This window comes from Anoplolepis gracilipes, chromosome 6, assembly GCF_047496725.1.
Source record: "Anoplolepis gracilipes chromosome 6, ASM4749672v1, whole genome shotgun sequence".
Lineage (NCBI taxonomy): Eukaryota > Metazoa > Arthropoda > Insecta > Hymenoptera > Formicidae > Anoplolepis > Anoplolepis gracilipes.
The window spans coordinates 13913061-13931921 of record NC_132975.1 but is presented as its reverse complement, the minus strand read 5'-3'; the positions used below and the strand labels follow the sequence as shown (position 1 = coordinate 13931921).

The 18861-nt window shown below is 30.4% G+C and overlaps 5 protein-coding genes across 7 annotated transcripts; 4 read left to right on the top strand and 1 right to left on the bottom strand.

Annotated features, from left to right (window-relative positions):
• The first annotated feature begins 40 nt into the window (after positions 1-40).
• On the top strand, positions 41-2486 carry Eif5 (eukaryotic translation initiation factor 5). Its single transcript, XM_072894851.1, has 3 exons — positions 41-1114; positions 1317-1502; positions 1801-2486. The coding sequence occupies exons 1-3, from the start codon at positions 41-43 to the stop codon at positions 1927-1929; spliced, it is 1389 nt and encodes a 462-aa protein (XP_072750952.1). The 3' UTR covers positions 1930-2486.
• A 1179-nt stretch (positions 2487-3665) lies between these two features.
• Positions 3666-6191, top strand: LOC140667035 (cytoplasmic 60S subunit biogenesis factor ZNF622). Its single transcript, XM_072894667.1, has 3 exons — positions 3666-3824; positions 4291-4963; positions 5213-6191. Exons 2-3 carry the CDS (start codon positions 4327-4329, stop codon positions 5707-5709), a joined length of 1134 nt encoding a protein of 377 aa, XP_072750768.1. The 5' UTR covers positions 3666-3824; positions 4291-4326; the 3' UTR covers positions 5710-6191.
• Positions 6192-6584: 393 nt separating this feature from the next.
• Positions 6585-10221, top strand: Rnrs (ribonucleoside-diphosphate reductase subunit M2 B). 2 transcript variants are annotated; one of them, XM_072894852.1, is made up of 7 exons: positions 6585-6983; positions 7950-8012; positions 8095-8280; positions 8383-8624; positions 8764-8992; positions 9075-9293; positions 9510-10221. In XM_072894852.1, the coding sequence occupies exons 1-7, from the start codon at positions 6921-6923 to the stop codon at positions 9672-9674; spliced, it is 1167 nt and encodes a 388-aa protein (XP_072750953.1). In that variant the 5' UTR covers positions 6585-6920; the 3' UTR covers positions 9675-10221. The 2 variants fall into 2 exon arrangements, with proteins under 2 accessions (XP_072750953.1, XP_072750954.1); XM_072894853.1 differs by lacking the exon at positions 6585-6983 and adding an exon at positions 7422-7569.
• A 411-nt stretch (positions 10222-10632) lies between these two features.
• Positions 10633-12623, bottom strand: Adi1 (acireductone dioxygenase 1). Its single transcript, XM_072894857.1, has 4 exons — positions 12490-12623; positions 12062-12181; positions 11413-11592; positions 10633-11173 (listed from the first exon to the last, which is right to left on the bottom strand). Exons 1-4 carry the CDS (start codon positions 12610-12612, stop codon positions 11036-11038), a joined length of 561 nt encoding a protein of 186 aa, XP_072750958.1. The 5' UTR covers positions 12613-12623; the 3' UTR covers positions 10633-11035.
• Positions 12624-12708: 85 nt separating this feature from the next.
• Positions 12709-18650, top strand: LOC140667133 (uncharacterized). Of its 2 annotated transcripts, none has more exons than XM_072894848.1 (5): positions 12709-12848; positions 13579-13934; positions 14388-15785; positions 15872-16878; positions 17157-18650. In XM_072894848.1, the coding sequence occupies exons 2-5, from the start codon at positions 13599-13601 to the stop codon at positions 17359-17361; spliced, it is 2946 nt and encodes a 981-aa protein (XP_072750949.1). In that variant the 5' UTR covers positions 12709-12848; positions 13579-13598; the 3' UTR covers positions 17362-18650. The 2 variants fall into 2 exon arrangements, with proteins under 2 accessions (XP_072750949.1, XP_072750950.1); XM_072894849.1 differs by having other exon boundaries at positions 12826-12956.
• The last annotated feature ends 211 nt before the right edge of the window (positions 18651-18861 follow it).

Genomic DNA, 18861 nt, shown 5'->3' with positions numbered 1-18861 from the left:
AGTTTATCAAAAGCAAAAAAAGGCGGAAACAACAGTCATTATGGGAAGCGTAAATGTCAATCGCAATGTCAGCGATGCCTTTTACCGGTATAAGATGCCGCGGATTCAGGCCAAGGTGGAGGGCAAAGGAAATGGCATCAAGACAGTGATAGTCAATATGGTGGACGTGGCTAAAGCGATCGGCCGTCCGGCCACGTATCCAACCAAGTATTTCGGCTGCGAGCTGGGCGCACAGACCCAGTTTGATTTCAAGAACGAGCGCTTCATCGTCAACGGCTCACACGATGCTACGAAGCTACAAGATTTGCTGGACGGTTTTATTCGGAAGTATGTTCTATGTCCGGCCTGCGACAATCCGGAAACCGAGCTAATGGTGAGTTCTAAGAAAGGCACGATCTCGCAGGGCTGCAAGGCTTGTGGGCATCATGGCCTTTTGGAAAGCAACCACAAGCTGAACACCTACATTTTGAAGAACCCGCCAAGTCTAAATCCGGCGGTGCAGGGCAGTTCATTGACGGAAGGCAAACGCGGCAAACGTTCAAAACGCGCCAATGGCGACGCTGGATCCGCAACTACAACCGTTGCAGCTACTACTAATGGCAACGATCGATCTTGCTCACCGGAAAATGATGCCAACAATTCCGGAGATATCGCAGTGGAACCTCCGCCGGAAAGAACAATCAGCAACAACGAGGATGACGATAAATGGGCGGTTGATGTGTCCGAAGAAGCGGTCAGAGCTCGTCTTCAAGATCTGACCGATGGCGCAAAGGGCATGACTATCAGCGATGACCTCGACAAGAGTGAGAAAGAGCGCATGGATATGTTTTACAAACTGGTCAAGTGCCGTCGTGACGCTGGCCAGCTCGACAACAATCATAAGGAGCTCGTAGCTGAAGCGGAACGTCTCGAAATCAAGACGAAGGCGCCGTTGATCCTCGCCGAATTGTTATTCGATCAGGCAATTGCTGCACAGGCGAAAAAGTATCGTGTGCTGTTGTTGCGCTTTACCCACGATGACATTAAGGCGCAAAAATATTTGATCAGAGGAATTGAACAAGTTATCGCGCTGCATAAGGATACTCTGATGCCGAAGGTTCCCGGAATCCTCAAGGTAAAGCGATCAACTTTAAAATTTACTTATCTTTAAATTCATTATATTATCTTCATGAATCTATTATTTATTAAGATCACGTCCTTTTTTTTATTTTAAAAATATTCTTTTATTGAGACTTTTTTATATCTCATATTTCTTTGATGTCAGTATTAAATTATTTTTGAGTTACTAAATTAATAAAAGTATTTGTGTATTGCAGTTATTTTATGATGCTGATATCCTGGAAGAGAAAGCATTTGATGAATGGTCAAACAAAGTCAGTAAAAAATACGTTTCGAAGGATCTGTCGCAAGAGATTCACGATCGAGCTGCACCATTTTTAACATGGTTGAAGGTTGCAGAGGAGGAAGAGTCCGAGTCTGAGGAAGAAGATGACGATTTAGAAGTAAGTGTCTCACTACACATAAGTGCTGTCAAACAAATAAATTCTTTAAAATTAATTTAATTTTTTAATTAATTTTTCCTTAATTTAATTCTAGGATTAATTTTTTTATTAAATATGTATACAAAATTCTATTATATCTTTATTTTATTCTGCTTTAAAATAATTAAGTTAATTAGAATTGGTTGACAAGAGATTCGCAGAATCAATATATATTTTGTATTTTTTTTTTTTTTTTTACTATATCTCGATATGTTATATAATTTTGTGTGATAAAACTTTTTAATGTTTTATCTTTCAGATTGAGTACGATGATAGAGCCAAACAAGAATCCCTGAAACAGCAACAACCGGTGCCGAAGCCCACCGCTGCCACCGCCGCCGTGAAAGATGATTCTGATGAGGATGACTTCGATATTGATGCCATTTAAAGCACACATACACATATACACAACACATGCATACACACATACGCGCAATGGATGATGAAAAATACTGATTCGATACGTAATACAAGACGAATAATCATTTTTCTCTCAAAAAGAGCCGTGCAAATGCAATCTCAATATCAAGTTATATGCAAATAAATATAAGGTTTTTGTTGTTTTAGACAAGATCGACATAATTAACACATAATGCCGTTTACATGAAAAGAAGAAAGAAATTTTATTTGTTTCCAAGCGTTTAATATGATTTATTTCTCTCTATATGTGTACAGTGTGTATCCATAATATTTTTAATTGTTTTAATAATGCGGTAAAAAATGTTCGTTTAACTCGTTATTTCTTTAATATTATTGATTGTTATCGCGATTTTTAATAAATATAATGATGCGCGTCTTAGAATCTGTTTGCAAATGAAAAAATAGAACACATTCATAGAATTCACGAGCATTACTGGGAAATTGGCCTGCTAAAAACGTTCTTTATTGTATCTATTTACTATTCTAATTATTATTATTCAAATAAATATGATTTATTGCAATGAATCCCACAATTTTCTATTTTTTACAAGAAATAAGAAGATTATGTTGTAATCGCACTCTATATTAATATTAATGTTTAATTATTTAAATTTATTTAACTTATTATATATTAATTCGGATATAACTTTTCAATAATATACATTTCTATGTATACCGCGCATATGTGTAATTTATATATTTTGAAATAAGTTTTTTCAAAGTTATTATAAAAATATATAATGTTTTGCACGTACATTACAAAGATATTTATATTTTTATTTTATAAAACAATATAAAAATATATAGAAAGCGTAAAAATTTGAGAAGTTTGAAAAGCTTGATATTTTTACAAATCTAATGAATTATATCAAATTATTAATCTGGATTCTACATATGTGCCATATATATTCTCTTTTTTATAAAGTTTTTCTTTTTAACGCAATTTCTTTTTACATTTTTAAATATTTTAAATTAACATTTAAATTTTTAAATATTTAAAAAAAATTTTAAATTTTCTTAACATAAAATAAAAGATATAAATATATGAAGCGAAGAAAAAACCGTAAAGTATAATTAAGTATAAATAAAATATAATTCTTCCTCTCCCCTACCCAGTGGAAGGAAAAGGATAAACTCTGCTCTAATAGAGCGAAGTGTTGTTAGGTCGAGGGACAAATCTCGCCCGGCGAGACTTTCGTGCGCATGCGCGATATGTCATTAACCACGTGACTGACTTCAACAGACTCGTAACTTTAAGCTGTTATGGAGAGCATTTGGGGGGCATATATTAATTTTTATTACAATATATATGAATTGTGTGTGTGTATACATATATACATATATACATACACACATATATATATATATATACTGAGAAAAAATATTTTTTATATGAAAAAATGATTTATTTAGATACATGCAAAGGAACTAATTATTTAAATTAAATAAAAATATATTTGAATCAGAATGGAATCATAAAATATATAATATATTTTATTAATTCAAATATATTCTTTAATTTAAATAATTAGTTTCTTTTCAAGTATTGAAGTTAATTATTTTTTTATTAAACCTTTCTACTCCCTATATAGGGATCAATAATCTCCTTTATTGCAGCAGAATGTGTACGTGACTGAGATGTAACAGCGTCTGCTAGCGTTGCCATGACTGCGCATGCGCGAGATTTGTTCCTCGATCTAACAACACTCTATTAGAGCGCAGAAGTGCAGTCAGTTCAGTTAAAAAGAATAGATGATGTCTTGCGCTGAACGGTGACGATGTAAAGATTCGTGCACGTGATTTTACAACGAACATTTACGTCTTTTTCGCAAAGATTGCACTTCATTTTTTAAAATATATTAGGTGAGTTGAAATTTAAAAATAATCATGATATTGAAAGTTGTGATATTTGTAGCGAAAATGTAAATACTTTTTAAATGAAGATTGCATTGTACGACTAACCTCAAAAACACGTGTTTTGTCACATGTTAAATAGTAGCAAGAAAAAAAAAATTAAATTCTCTTTTCTCAATATTATTTGAATATATTTTAATCTTATTTATACGTTTATATTATATTAAATTATTTCTATAAATAAACAAAGATTATTAAAGATAAACTTCTCACTTTGTTCACTTTTTATGTATTCTTTTTGATGTTGACTGAATTAGTCGGTGAAATTAGCTCTAAAGAAAATATTTCTTTGATTCGAATAAACCCGGATCAGAATACTAAAATGTTGACCATGGATATCTTTCTGTTAGAACATATTGTTCTGTAAAAAAGCTTTGAAGTGATTTTAATTCTGGATTTTTGTTTATGTTGATAGCATCAAGAAAGGGGTTATTCAAAAGAAAAAAATATAATGGATACTAAAATGAATCCTGTACTTGAGCCTACAAGAAATTCGTTTACTTGTCTAGCGTGCAATGTAATATTCACAAATCTGCAAGAGCATAGGATACATTATAAGTCAGAATGGCACAGATATAATTTGCATAGGAAGGTCAGTGAGTTACCTCCAATTACATTGGAAGCGTTCCAAAATAAAAACACAAGTTATTACAAGGACGATGAATCCAAAATAAAGCAAAACCACAAGTGTGAAACATGTCGAAAGAAGTTTAGCAGTGAAAAACAGTACTATAATCATATTGTCTCAAAGAATCATAAAAAGAAAATGGAAGAAGGAGATAAAAATACAGTTTTCAAGACAGATTCGACAAACTCAGAGAAAAAAATGGGTATTGACATACATTCGGACATAGAATCCTTGGATTCAAATGAGTGGCTAGAGGACTTAGAAAATCCTATTGAACGCAATGACTGCTTGTTTTGCGATCATCACAGTAGATCTATAATACGTAATATAAAACACATGATGGTGGAACACTCATTCTTTGTGCCTGATCCTGAGTACTGTATTGACCAAAAAGGCTTGCTGTTGTATTTAGGACAGAAAATATACAATGAATACAAATGTATCTGGTGTAACAATTTAGGTAAGTAAATTATTTATTTTCCTTGTGTTCAATTAATAAGTATTTTTATTTTTTTTAAATCTTTTTTATTATATCTTTTTATAAATGTAAAGATTAATTAACGTTATAAAAATGAATTAAGCTTGTATTATATAATAATGGATATCGTATTGCTTAGTGTTACTGAAATTTCTTTTTAATAAGTGTATATATAAATTATATATTTAAAAAATTTAATTTTAAATCTAAAATTTTTATATATTTTTGTAGGGAGACAACTACAAAGTATAGAAGCAGTGAGGTCACATATGATTGATAAAGGCCATTGCAAAATGTTGTTCGAAGGAGAGACGCTACTCGAGTATATGCAGTTCTATGATTATTCATCTAGCTATCCAGATGCCAAAGACGCCGATCCTGATATGGAACCGCCGAAACAATCGGTGATTCTGGATGATGAGGGTTACGAATTGAAATTACCATCCGGCAAGGTGATAGGTCATCGCGCCTTGATGCACTATTATAAACAGAATTTAGGCCTCGCGACGATACCTACAGCTACTGAGAAGAATAAAGAGAAATTACGTAAGTTATTGCTGCAGTATAAAGCACTTAGTATCGGCGATTCGAAGATGCAGATGGAAGCCGTCCGAAGGAGAGCTCGGGATATCCAATACTTTCAGAGAATCCAAACCAAGTACTCAACACAACTGCAATTCAAGCAAAACAAATTGCAAAAACATTTTAGGAGACAAACAAACTTTTAGACATTAATTTGTTAGTGGAAATCCGATATCTAATAGGAATTTATTTTTTAAAAACTTTAACTAACGCATACTTCTGTTTTTAAAAAAGAAAATAGAGAACACGTTATGATATTCCTTTATTTCATTTGATAATATGTATTATAGTACTTCTTTTCATTGGTAAATTTTTTGTATATCAAATGTGTTCCACAAATTATTAACGAGTTCTCAACATATTTTGGAAACAAATCATAAGAAAGTTTGAATATTTTTATAAATACAATAACAAAATATAGCAGTTGGATTTAATTAAGTGCTGATATATAAAATTGTATTTATTTATGAAAGTGGTTAAAGTTTCTCCAAACTTGCATGCCTTACAGCCATATCATTAGTTCCACACACATTCTTAAAAGTCGAAATTTATTAATTTCTTTAAAGACTACATGTTAAATTCAATGCAATACAGATCAATCATGTTATAATAAAAAAATTGATAAAAATATCTTATTTATTTTCCTCTCATCTCAAATAACTTTTTTAATTTATATTAAATTTATTTACGGACCTATTTATATTATAATCTAAAATAACTTTAAATATTACAATCGAATATTGCCTCCTTCGATAGAATGTAATAAATATGTATACAAATTAGAAAACAATTGGAATACCATTGCATGATGTGTGTATGCATCTATTGTTTTATTACAACTATGTTCGGAAATTTTATTCATAGAATAAAGTACCATTTTCACTAATCTGGACAAAAAGAGCATTCTTTCTACTCCACGAGTAGAATTTTCGAATGCACTTTAAATGATAATTAGCTGTGATCCCACTCGGCACTTTTATCGCGCAGTCTCACAATACGCGCGGGAAACTATTGAGGTTATCGAACGTTGTAGAAATAATTCTTGGGCATCAGATCACTCTTTTTCACCGCGAAGAATTAATTTCCGATTATTTCTGAGGAACGCGACAATGAGAGAAAAGAGAGAAACGAAGAATATGAAAATTGCCGGGATTTGGCGGCAAGGCGCGATCAGCTGATTGGCGGGTGACAGTTTGGGCGCGAAAGGCTGGAAGGAGAGGCCAATAAGACGCCGATCATTGATAATTTTGCCGCGTAAGATGCTCATTTTCTCCTGCTTCGTCCACCGAAACGGAACTGTTTGTAATCGTTGGTCTCGACGCTGAAAACTCTACAGTTATCTAAAACCTGAAACACGATGGCGTTGCACGAATCCACCAAGGAAAACGTCCGCAAGCATCTCGAGGACGTGTCATTGACTGTGAGTCAATCGCATATTTATTATATTACTTCGTCGAAAGAATACACTATACTTTCTTCCTGCTCTATCCGCCTTTTATATTTCTTCGTTGAGGATTCAACATTAAGTTTTTTTCTTTTTTATTGCATCTCTTTCGATTTTTCTTTTATCAAGTTTTTTCGATAATGCTTAATGTTGAACACGTGTCGATATGAACAAAATCTGTCGTTCATTAATGCAATAAAAATGATGCATAGATGTGTACAAGGAAGAAATATGTTTCGAAAATGTAACAGAATAGTAATATTATTTATTAATAGTATTTGAATTAAGACGCAAATTTAAGCTATAAACATGATATTTAAACGTCGTATATACATACACACACACACACCCATATATATATATATATATATATATATATATATATATATATATATACACGCGCATGTACACACACACACATTCAACATCCAATTTTAAGCTTAGAATTTAGAATTGCTTAGAATGTGCAGTGTCTTTCATCAGAATGTTTTATCATTAAGTGTATTTGTGATTTTGTACTTAATGCTGTACTCATCAGTAACCTAGGATGAGCAGTAAAGAGGTAGACAATTTTCTGTGGATAATTTACAATAGAATTTTCTCACTGATCAGAACTTTAGGTTAACATTTTAGTTAACATTTTTAGCAGCTCTCTCTCTCTCTCTCTTTCTCTTATGTAGAAACTCTGATTTAACTTTGAATTTGTAACAGATATATTTACATATTACGGTTTGCTATTTTATACAAATATATCAGTACAGTGTTTGAACTGTGGAAAAATTTCAGTGAATTATTAGTAATTATTTTAGTAATATAGTCAGTGACTGAAGAAATAATTATTACAATGGCAATTATTATTCTATTATCTTCTTTAGTTAAAGAGAATTTATTTAGATGATATATTTTTTTTTAATTTAGATTAATTGTAATCTCTTTTTACAGACATCACCAAAGAAATCATGCATATCGCCAACTATATCTCAGGACCATGGATTCAAAATTGGAGTAAGTTTGATTAATATTTAAATATATTTAATATATTATATATTTATTAAATATATTTAATATAAATAATAAATTTACACAGCTTGCCAAGACAAAAGCCGTGCGAAAAGTACAACTGAAGGAAGAGTTCAATCCAGAGTTAGAACCACTCCTTCAGGAAGGCCCAAATCGCTTTGTAATTTTCCCCATTCAATATCCTGATATTTGGGACATGTACAAAAAGGCTGTGGCATCCTTTTGGACTATAGAAGAAGTACCTCTTCATAAGGTAAATTATTAGATTGTAATAAATTTTTCTAAAGAGTTACAAAAGTTTAAGTTTAGAATTTTTTTTAAATTTTCTATAACAATGCACTTTATTTTTTTACAGTTGGATAAAAAAGACTGGGAAGAGAAACTTAATGCTGACGAAAGATACTTTATCTCTCATGTCTTGGCATTCTTTGCTGCCTCTGATGGAATCGTCAATGAGAATCTGATTGAGAGATTTAGTCAAGAGGTGAAAATTCCGGAAGCACGTTGTTTCTACGGCTTCCAAATTGCGATAGAGAATATTCATTCTGAGATGTATTCCTTACTTATTGAAACTTATATTTCCGATCCGAAAGAAAAGTAAGTATAAATTAAGCATACTATATTACTTTTATAATTACTGTTATATATAATTATTACATTTATTTAAATTATCATTTTATTAAGTCAATTATTTTAATTATATTAAATGCATTAATGTATGCCATCTTATTTGTAGAGATTTTTTGTTTAATGCAATTGAGACACTTCCTTCTGTGGGAAAAAAGGCTAATTGGGCATTAAACTGGATCAATCATGAGAGTGCCACATTTCCTGAACGAGTAGTTGCGTTCGCGGCAGTCGAAGGTATCTTCTTTAGTGGCAGTTTCGCTTCGATTTTCTGGCTGAAAAAACGAGGAGTTATGCCAGGTCTCACTTTCAGCAACGAACTCATCTCGCGAGACGAAGTTAGTAATTAACTTATTAATTATATCTATATACAGTATATTTATATTTACATTACTTATTGTTCACTTGTTCATTTTTTAGGGATTACATTGCGATTTTGCATGCTTAATGTTTAAACACATTGTACAAAAACCATCGTTTGAACGTGTGAAATCAATTATAATGGACGCTGTAGAAATTGAAAAAGAATTCTTGACACAAGCGTTACCAGTCCAATTGATAGGAATGAATTGTACACTTATGTGCAACTACATCGAATTCGTTGCAGATAGGTTGTTCGTCGCATTAGGATTTGAAAAAGTAATGTATACAAAATCTTGTTATCTTATTACTATTTTAATTTGTCCATTTTTTTTTAATTTTTATAATGTTATTACGATAAAATTTTAGATTGTATTAATTTCTTTTTTTTATTTTTATGTCATTGTTCTTATAAAATTTTAAATTTTTATTTGTATTTATCTAATTAATATCTTATTATTATACTATTTATTATTATAATCTGTGAAATATTAGGTTTATAATTCGGAGAACCCGTTCTCGTTTATGAACTTTATCTCCTTGGAAGGCAAAACAAATTTCTTCGAAAAGAAAGTGGGTGAGTACAAAAAATTCGGAGTCGCAGAAGAGAGTTCTCAAAAGAAGAGCAATTCGGGTGTAGTATTCAGCGCAAATTTTTAATGTAAAAGATTTTTTTTTAATATAAATATTGTAGAAATGTCATATATATATATTTGCTCCTAGATGGAGAAAAAAATGATCATATATTCTCTATATCTACAATTTTGGAATAACTTTGTATTAACAATAAGCTTAAAACTAATTGACAAATACTTTTATGTGACACAAAGAAATTTCTAAAATATTTATAAGATATATTTATAAGATATATGCATAATCTGATGGCATTAATAAGAAAAGTATTGAGAATGCATTTTCTATTATAATTATAATCGTTTTTAAGGTTTTTTTACTATGCTTCAAAAAAATATGCATTCATATAATTTTACATTTAATTTTTCCGTTTTTGTCTATTATAACTAATTAACAAAAAAACTTTCTAAGAAGGGTAAAAGTATCGTAACCCTTCTAAAAAGTTATAGCTTTGCTACTACAATACTTTTCATTAGTGTTATCATTGTTTGACAAACTTTTGAAAAGTTGACTGCTACCTTTAATGTAGACTTATTATTAATTAAAACGATTTCTATGTTAATATTATCTATATGGCAAGATCTATAACACTTTCCAAAAATTTCTTTTTTATGACTTGATAATTTGATATATTTTATAATTTAACAAATTGATGAAAAATAATAGACATTCTTTATCTCATTAAGGAGAGATTAAAATAGTTTCTGTCATATTGTCTTCTATAAAACCATAACGATATACTTTACAATGGAATGTGTAAAAAGAACTGTACATATAAATTTGAATGAATAATATAAATTAAAATGTTACTTTAGAATCGAAAGCCTGTTACTTAAAACAATATTTGTATAAATCAATCTTTTCACATGAATATGTAAACAATAATAATGTAAAAATAAATTATAAAAGATCAAAGAATTTTCCTTCTAATTTTCATTAAGAGTGCTGGAAAAAATTTTAAATGAGATAAACAAAAAGAAATGTGTAAAAATTAAAAAGATTTCTGCTTTATTTCTAATGTATATTATATTTTCAAAAGATATTTTACATACCATAGCTACTTGTATTCATAGATTATTATGTTATATGTAATATAATACAAATGCATATATTTAATATTTCACATATGTCACGAATAGTATATATAAGATAAAAATATATATTTTTATGGAAGCCTGTTTAGCATTTACTTTTTACATTTAATGTTACATAATTGTAGGGCAGAGTGCATCTGCTGTACTATAGGTCCTATGTTCTATATAATTGACAGAAGATACAGATACATGTAGATGATCTTTCTCTTCTCTCCTCAGTCCATTTCTCTTATCACCCCTCTGATAAGAGGAATGGATTGGGGAGGGAAGAGAAGGATGTAGCATTGACAGTCATTAAAGAGAAGTCATTACTTCAAATCCCTTCTGCAATCGTTTAAGATACTGTTGACGACATTCCATTTTATCAGCTGGTCTATTGTATGGTAACCAAATTGGTTCTCCCACAAAATATCTCTTTGCTTTTATGTAATTCTAAAAGAATTTTGAAATTTTATAGAAAAATTTATTTTTAGAATTTTTTCTTGTAAAAATAATTCATATAACTTATTATCACTTCTGATTATAATTTAATATGACAAAGGAATCTTTAATATAATTAAAAATTTGTTTAAAAATTATTAAAAAAGAATTCTCTTGTATATCTTTAAGATGGATAAAAAATGGATAAAAAAATATATAAAAAGCAGGCATTGATGCATGCATATGTTTACATTACTGTCCAAAGTGAAGCGGTGATAAATTCCACTAGGTATGATTATTAGATCACCAGCTTTAACTTCAATTCGGATCCATTCATCGTTCTCATCTCGTACGTCAAAATAACCTGATCCATCCAGAACTAAGCGAATCTCTTCATCAGTGTGGAGGTGCTCAGTGAAAAAATTTTTCAACTGAAGATTAAATATGTATAATACTTAGTTGAAGAATATTAATATAATTACAAAAATTTACGAAAATGATGAATGATGTGTAATACAATAAATCATATATAAATTATACATAAATTACAGAAGCAGGTAACAAAAAAACATTTTACACATTGTCACTATAAGTTTGTGAATTAAACAATTATATCAAGTAGTTATACAAATAGATAAATACTTCTTTGAAGAACAAGTGGTGAGAGTTTGAATGTGTATCTTGGAAAAAATTTGTTATTTATTCAAATTCCTATAGTCTACCTCCGACTGATCTAGTATCAAGTAAATATGATTCTGTGAGAAATAATAAAATTTATGCATTTTTATCAATGTTTTTTTTTTCTTTTTTAGATTTTAAAGCTTGCATTTCATTAGTCAATCGCTAAATCTGCTACTGTAATAACAATTGAATATAATCAGAGATACATTTTCTTTATACCTTCTCTTCATAGTTTTGTAAACACTCTTTAGAACATGTTATCTCATCTTCATATGTATAACCACGTTTCTCGCGTAAATTTTTCAAGATAGTGTCCGTGCCATAATCAAGATGATTTATCTGAAAAAAGTATATTTAAAAAAACAATATATAAACTAAAATTTATATTATGTACAAAAAAATTTTCCTTTTATTCATGCAAATATTGTGTATTATACAATTTATTATTATTAATTAATATTAAAATAATATATTAAATGTTATACAATTTGACATGTGTATATATTATATATAATGCATTTTACATTTAATAATATAAAACAATGTGCGCGATATTAAATATCATTCCATTTCAGGCAATTTCGACAGTTGGCAAAATTTTGTCAGCTGATCGCACGTGTACTTTTCAATATCGTGAGTTTCTTAACCTTAAAATATTCGACGCCCGTCGCTGTGAACAGGTGATCCAACGATACGAATTTCGGCGGCTGCCTATGGTGTTCCAATCTTTGATCGGCATCGTTGTTGTCCATGTACCAGGCACGCACCATCGTTGTTGGGACGAAAAATCCAAATCGACGACGAGAAGAAAAGAGCGACCTTTTTGCGTTTTACTTTTGCGTACTATGACGTAAGCAATCTGATAATTGTCGAACGACTTGCCGGCACTTCTTGATGATAAGGAATAGTGAGAGAAAGTATACAAATGATACGATGTTTACAAGTATTTGTGATGATCAAGAGAACAAATTTCAAATGAGAGACTTCCGTTAAATACGAGAATTCGGTAAGCCTGACTTTTTGCATCTTCTATGTCTGTGTATCATTGAATTATAATCTTTTTTTTTTTAATGTGTAATCAATTCTGTATCATCGAATTATAATCTTATAAAATGTATGTGATGATCTCTTGTATATATTTTATAGATTTCTTATATGATCATATTTATGTTTTATTTTTGTTTTATATCAAACACTTTCTACAATCTGGCTTAGTCTCTTTCTATTTCTTAATATATGTAATTACTTCTCATTATCTCTTATATTTAAAATTATTATTTATTATTTTAATAATGATAATTTTTATGATATACAATATTTTTTGTAACTCTATTTCTGTTATTGAAATCTGTTTATTAAGTAAACATTATTTGTACATCTATCTATAGTACATGTTATATATTATAATTTCTATATTATACAAAAGTATTAATACAATACTAAATAATATTATATATTATAAAATATATAATATTATTTAGTAAATATATGTAAAATTTGCCTCTTCTATGGTTTTTCTAGTGACAAGAGAATTGTAACGGATATTTATACATTTAGATAATTTTTTGAAATAATAAGATTCAGGATATTTTATATTAAGAAATAGAACAGAGATTATATTTAATCTAATATATATTATTGTTTTTTTATATTATAAATGGTTTCTTTTTTTGTAAATATTGTATTTTATTATATTTGAAATTATTTCTTTACTAATGTTTTTCTTATCTTTCAAGTTGATAATTTTCCAATCAAGATGGAAGAGTTTTCCCAGGATATGCAGAAGCTCTTATTAAGAAAAGAGCAAGAGTATGGTCAATTGAAATTTATCTCATCTAGAGCGACAAAGGAAACTTCATGTTTCATCGACGAACTAATAGAAGCTGTTGTGGACATTGTTCAAAAGTACAATCTATTGCCTAAAGACATTAATCCCAAAGATAGCAGCAACATCACTTTTACGTCTGCTCAGTGTTACAATTATTTTCTATTGAACACTAATTTTCCTTCACAAAATCTTCTTTTAGAAGACCTGCTCTATGGTCACTTGGTTGGTCTCTGGCCTACTTTATCTCCATATCTCTTCATACAGGTAATTCACATATTAGTATTTAATAAGAAATATCTTTTAGACGTATTAAAAATTTTTTTAATTAATGTTATGAGAGAGAGAATGTTTTTTCTTGTTTTATAAAAAATTTATGCTAAGAGTTAATGTTTGTAGTATTATATATGTATATATGCAGATGTATAGAAATACCAGATCAGACAATTTTATATAAATATATATATTGTCTGTTGATCTAGCATTTCTAAGAAAAGTATTTTATACTGACTGTATTTTCAATATTACAATTGAAATCAGATAACTATATATGTTACCAATTATATGACATAATTATATACCAATACAATTTATGATACTTTTATAATTACAAAACAGAAAAACAGTTACATTTAATTATATATTATCATTTTAAGATTGTGTATATTGTAATTATTATTTTTATTATACTTTATTTATATTAATAATTTGTATGTACAGATAATATGGCGCTTGAAGTGCGAGTATATATTGTTGGAATCACTTCTGTATATGCCATTGGATCTATATGTGGAAATTCTGGAGGCAGTGATTAAATGTGTGGATGAGCTAGAAATATCGCGTGCCACGTTATTGATTTTGGTTCTGACTAACAAGACGTATGAAAAGTGTCTACGCTTGAACTTAGGCACACTATCGGAGAAGGATATAACGGAACGCTCATGTCAATTAGTAGCGAATTTTCAGGCATTGTTGGATCTGCTCGGCAGTCCCAGATTTGCCGGTTCCCCCGAGTTATCCGAAGAGGCGAGATGCGAACAGCATGGATTTTTACTGAAATGCCTCTTTCGTCATATTAAGTTCTGCATGAGCAAGAAGATGGAGGCTTACACAAAGAATTTCTATCTAGAAAAACTGTTTAAGCTCACATATGGCAATATCGCTCACAATCATGAAAATTATTATTGCGCGCTCCCCGTCGACAAGGTGAAATCTATCGTAACGACGCTGGATCAAGAACTGATCTCCTTATTACTGAATCAAATCAAGCAGGTTGACTGTTACGAGTATATGGGCTGGCTAGAATTCAATGACACTGAAAATATTATGATTTCGCTGCAGCGTGCCATTATCATCGAATGCCACTACTTTATAAACTTTATAAAGGAGGACGAATTTTTGAAAAAAAATGACCATTTATTACACTGCCTTCAGCAACTCATAGGTTCGGGGAATGGCAAAGAATCCATGTTAACTCTTCGAGAACTCTGTCATGGCATCGCTAGTGGCAAACCAGAGAGTATGAGAGAATTGATGAAGCGCTACAAGGAATGGGATAAATCTATACTGAGTTTCATCAATGAGAGAATACAATTGCTGCAAAAAGACGATTGTTGCGTTTTGCTTGAATATCTCCATCACATGTTTGCGTGCCCGCATACAGAAATCGAGAAATATCATGCTTATGTGTCGGTATTAAGAGTAATAGTGCAGCAAAACATACAAGATGTGTATTACATCATAATGAAATATGTGCTGCGACATTTTGACGACAATCGTTTAGAATATTTATATAATCATAAACTTTTCATAGCGTTCTTGCAACGCGATGTGTGTATAAGCGATTCTGAACGATTGCTTATCTTTCTGATATTTATTTTGTTGAACGCAAAGAAGGTGCTAACTACTCTCGTGGAGATAGCGATAGGATACAACAAATATGAGTGCATAATATTTACATCGAAGGACATATTGTTCCTGCGATCGTTCCTCGTTATAGAAAAGGATAGCGAATACAGTCTGTTAATGTACATCTTGAAGGAAGTCTGTTTGCAAAAAAATGTTACTTGGTCTTGCAAGCATTTTCCGCTTTTTATGAATACCATGCTTGATTATAAGGTAATAATATATAATATTATAGATATGAAGATAAATATTTGTTGGAACTCTATTATTTCTTATTCTTTATAATTTCTCTTTCACAGTTGATAACTCCGGATGATCTGATGAATGTTGTCTACATCCCCTACCTGATCGATAGCAATTTCCACTACTTCAACTTTCTCTGCGTGTTGATGCATATACACGAAATTATAAAAGAAAGAGTTTGTACTGCTAAAATGGATTACCCACTACTGATCATAGCGTTGACCAAGAAGATGTCGTTGATAAGAAGATGCGAACCAACCTGCTTAAGGAGCACTATTCATGACTTGATAAACCATATAACGCGCATATTGAACGTACTGTTCTACATACCAAATATACTAACGGTGAATCAGCAGCGTGAAGTGATTGATGCGATCGATGACTGTGTAGAGCCGATCGATCGTGCGCGATTATCGCCCTTATGGCACATACTCAACGGCACTGTTTTGGATATAATCCAGGATTATGAGAGACGTTGCTTTGCCATACATCGACGACTGCGCACAGATCCGCGATGCGAGCCCAAATTGCGGGAGTACGTCCAATCCTTCCGACTCGATCGAGAGAGTTTTCTTCGTCACATGATTTTGCATGCCACCGAAAAGGAATATCACATTTTTGCTCTCGAACTGACAACAATATTCTGGTGCAACTTTGGTTGGAGCAACGAGATGGAGGCCTACGAAAATGTGCTACGCATCACTGGTGAGGCAGCGCAGCTCGCTTTGATATTCCACAAGACGTTTCCTAACGATACGTTTGTATCGCTGATACGCGCCCTCGTAAACTTTTGCGACCAATTCGCGCACATCAATTGCAATACAAACGATCAACAAGTGACGATTCGCCGTATCCTATTGAAAACAATGAGCTCTTTAAAAGATACTGCTGATAGGACATGCTTCGCCCAAATATACGGCTTCTTGCTGACGCGTATCAAGGACACCTTAATCAAGAAGTCATATTCATCTATAGAACATTATTTTCACGAGGTCGACGACTGGATCGACGTGTACCTCGTTCAATGCGAAGGACTAATGACGCCCATAAAAGAATCCAAAAAGTGAGTAGATATGATATTTCTCTTTAAATATATTTTTTTTCATGCATTATACAGTGATTTTCGCCTCTTTTAATTTTTTAAATCTTTTATTTAAATTCTTTCTTTTTATCATTTTTTATTTTTTTAATTTCAAAAGAAAAGGACGTTAAAAAATAAATTTTTAAAAGTTCTATATTGTTATCAGCAAGAGAGTTTTTATATATATGTGTGATTTGTAAAATAAAATGTACAAAATAAAAGATGGGAGACGGTAATATTGTGGAATTTATGTATTTTAGCAACTCGAACGACTCGGGCAGCTCAGATGAAGCGAGTATGAAAGATAGAGAAGTATTACACGAGCCTCGCAAGTTAACCAGTAAGGACACCGACATGTTTAATTCCTACAGGTTTGTACGTGAATGCATCAAAATGTCCAACAGAAGAACGCAACGTTGTGTCGAGCGGATACGGGATGTTATATTCACTAAAATGGAAGTATAATTTTAGCTTTGATAAAGTGTAAAAACAATATTCGCGTGCGCTATCTCTTTTGGTATAATTTTATATAAAAAATTATGATATTATCGGAGAGTATTTCCATACACATACTTTGAGATATATGATTTCCTTCTGTTTTGATACATTCAATAAGGTACTTTACAACGCGTTTCTTTTTTTGCATGAAATTGAAAAAAAATGAAGTATGCAAATGCTCTTTTTACATTACATTATCGATATATTTTTTTACTAATCGGGTTCTGTTATTATTTATTCGCAAAAAAGTTTGAGATCAAATGTTTTGAAATTTCTTAAAAATTTTTAGCAATGTAAAAAGGAATGTATGAAAATATATTTTTTAAGCTTTATATATGATCCAATAAAAATACAGTAGTCTTTTAAAATATTTTTTTGAAATTTTTGAAACATTTGATCAATTGCACGAGTTTTTATAGTTATTTTTCTAATCGAATATCTCAACATATAAATTATGTACAGTATAATTACCATAAAATAGCAGTATACTAAAATGTGTGCCACATAGAAATGAGAATTAGGAAAAGTTTTTGAAAAAACTTTTTATCATTACAAAATATTATAATCGTATTTTTCTACTTTTTTGTTTACAATTATTTTTAAAAATACATTAATTTTTTTAAAATAATTGTAATTATTTACACAAATTATATAGATATACAAATAATTACAATTTGTAATAATTATATATATCTATATATCTATAATTATAGAGATATAATAACTCTAATTTATGTAGTTTCGTATTTATTCATATTTTGTTTTGCAAAAAAAGAGTTATTCATAAATAATTCTGTAAAATTGCTATTTTGCAGTATACCATACTTTTCGTTAGTTTCTTTTGCATTTGTACTGATTTTTATCTACCTCGGAAAAGACGTTAGTCTTCATGTGTGTGTATATGTATATATATATATATATCGATTATGTGATAATTTAGCAATAATCTTGTAAGATAGTCCTTTAAGGAGACGGAAGACAATGAAAGATTGCTCAACTGCGTAAAAGAGTAATTTCGCGAGATAAATATCTTGTTTTATATAAGAAGACAGAAGCAAAAAAGAAAATACATAACAACGTAAAGTTTTTTCCAAGAATTATTCTCAAGATATTCATACTCTGTAATTCAATTATTTTTTTATGTCCTATAAGAGATCCCATGCGTAGGAGCATCTCTTTTGCTGCGTCGCGACAGAAAAATTGTCGAGTCGATATATTACTGTATATATGTAGGAAGAAATATATTACGAGCATTATTTTAGTGTAGCTTTTTTTAAAATACCATTTGAAGTTTTTTTTTTAAAATTCAATCACTCTTGTAGTACCAATATATGCTTGATACATGTGACTATACACACACGTGAAAAGATGAGACGACGGAAAGTCTAATTGAGAAAAATTGAAATACTAATAATCAAACGTTAATGTAAATTATATACCTCGAATAGAGGATACTATATACAATAT

Bases quoted from the DNA above. Each gene is read 5' to 3' on its own strand.
- Adi1 (XM_072894857.1), bottom strand. From the start codon at position 12,612: ATGGTGCGTGCCTGGTACATGGACAACAACGATGCCGATCAAAGATTG. The intron at 12,182-12,489 runs GTTAAGAAACTC...TACTTTTTTCAG, and splicing joins CGGGCGTCGAATATTTTAAG to ATAAATCATCTTGATTATGG. The intron at 11,174-11,412 runs GTAAACATATGC...AAATTCTTTTAG, and splicing joins GCTTCACTTTGGACAGTAAT to AATTACATAAAAGCAAAGAG.
- Eif5 (XM_072894851.1), top strand. From the start codon at position 41: ATGGGAAGCGTAAATGTCAATCGCAATGTCAGCGATGCCTTTTACCGG. The intron at 1,115-1,316 runs GTAAAGCGATCA...TGTGTATTGCAG, and splicing joins AGGTTCCCGGAATCCTCAAG to TTATTTTATGATGCTGATAT. The intron at 1,503-1,800 runs GTAAGTGTCTCA...TTTATCTTTCAG, and splicing joins AAGAAGATGACGATTTAGAA to ATTGAGTACGATGATAGAGC.
- Rnrs (XM_072894852.1), top strand. From the start codon at position 6,921: ATGGCGTTGCACGAATCCACCAAGGAAAACGTCCGCAAGCATCTCGAG. The intron at 8,013-8,094 runs GTAAGTTTGATT...AAATTTACACAG, and splicing joins ACCATGGATTCAAAATTGGA to CTTGCCAAGACAAAAGCCGT. The intron at 8,625-8,763 runs GTAAGTATAAAT...TCTTATTTGTAG, and splicing joins ATTTCCGATCCGAAAGAAAA to AGATTTTTTGTTTAATGCAA.
- LOC140667035 (XM_072894667.1), top strand. From the start codon at position 4,327: ATGGATACTAAAATGAATCCTGTACTTGAGCCTACAAGAAATTCGTTT. The intron at 4,964-5,212 runs GTAAGTAAATTA...ATATTTTTGTAG, and splicing joins TATCTGGTGTAACAATTTAG to GGAGACAACTACAAAGTATA.
- LOC140667133 (XM_072894848.1), top strand. From the start codon at position 13,599: ATGGAAGAGTTTTCCCAGGATATGCAGAAGCTCTTATTAAGAAAAGAG. The intron at 15,786-15,871 runs GTAATAATATAT...TCTCTTTCACAG, and splicing joins ATACCATGCTTGATTATAAG to TTGATAACTCCGGATGATCT. The intron at 16,879-17,156 runs GTGAGTAGATAT...TATGTATTTTAG, and splicing joins CCCATAAAAGAATCCAAAAA to CAACTCGAACGACTCGGGCA.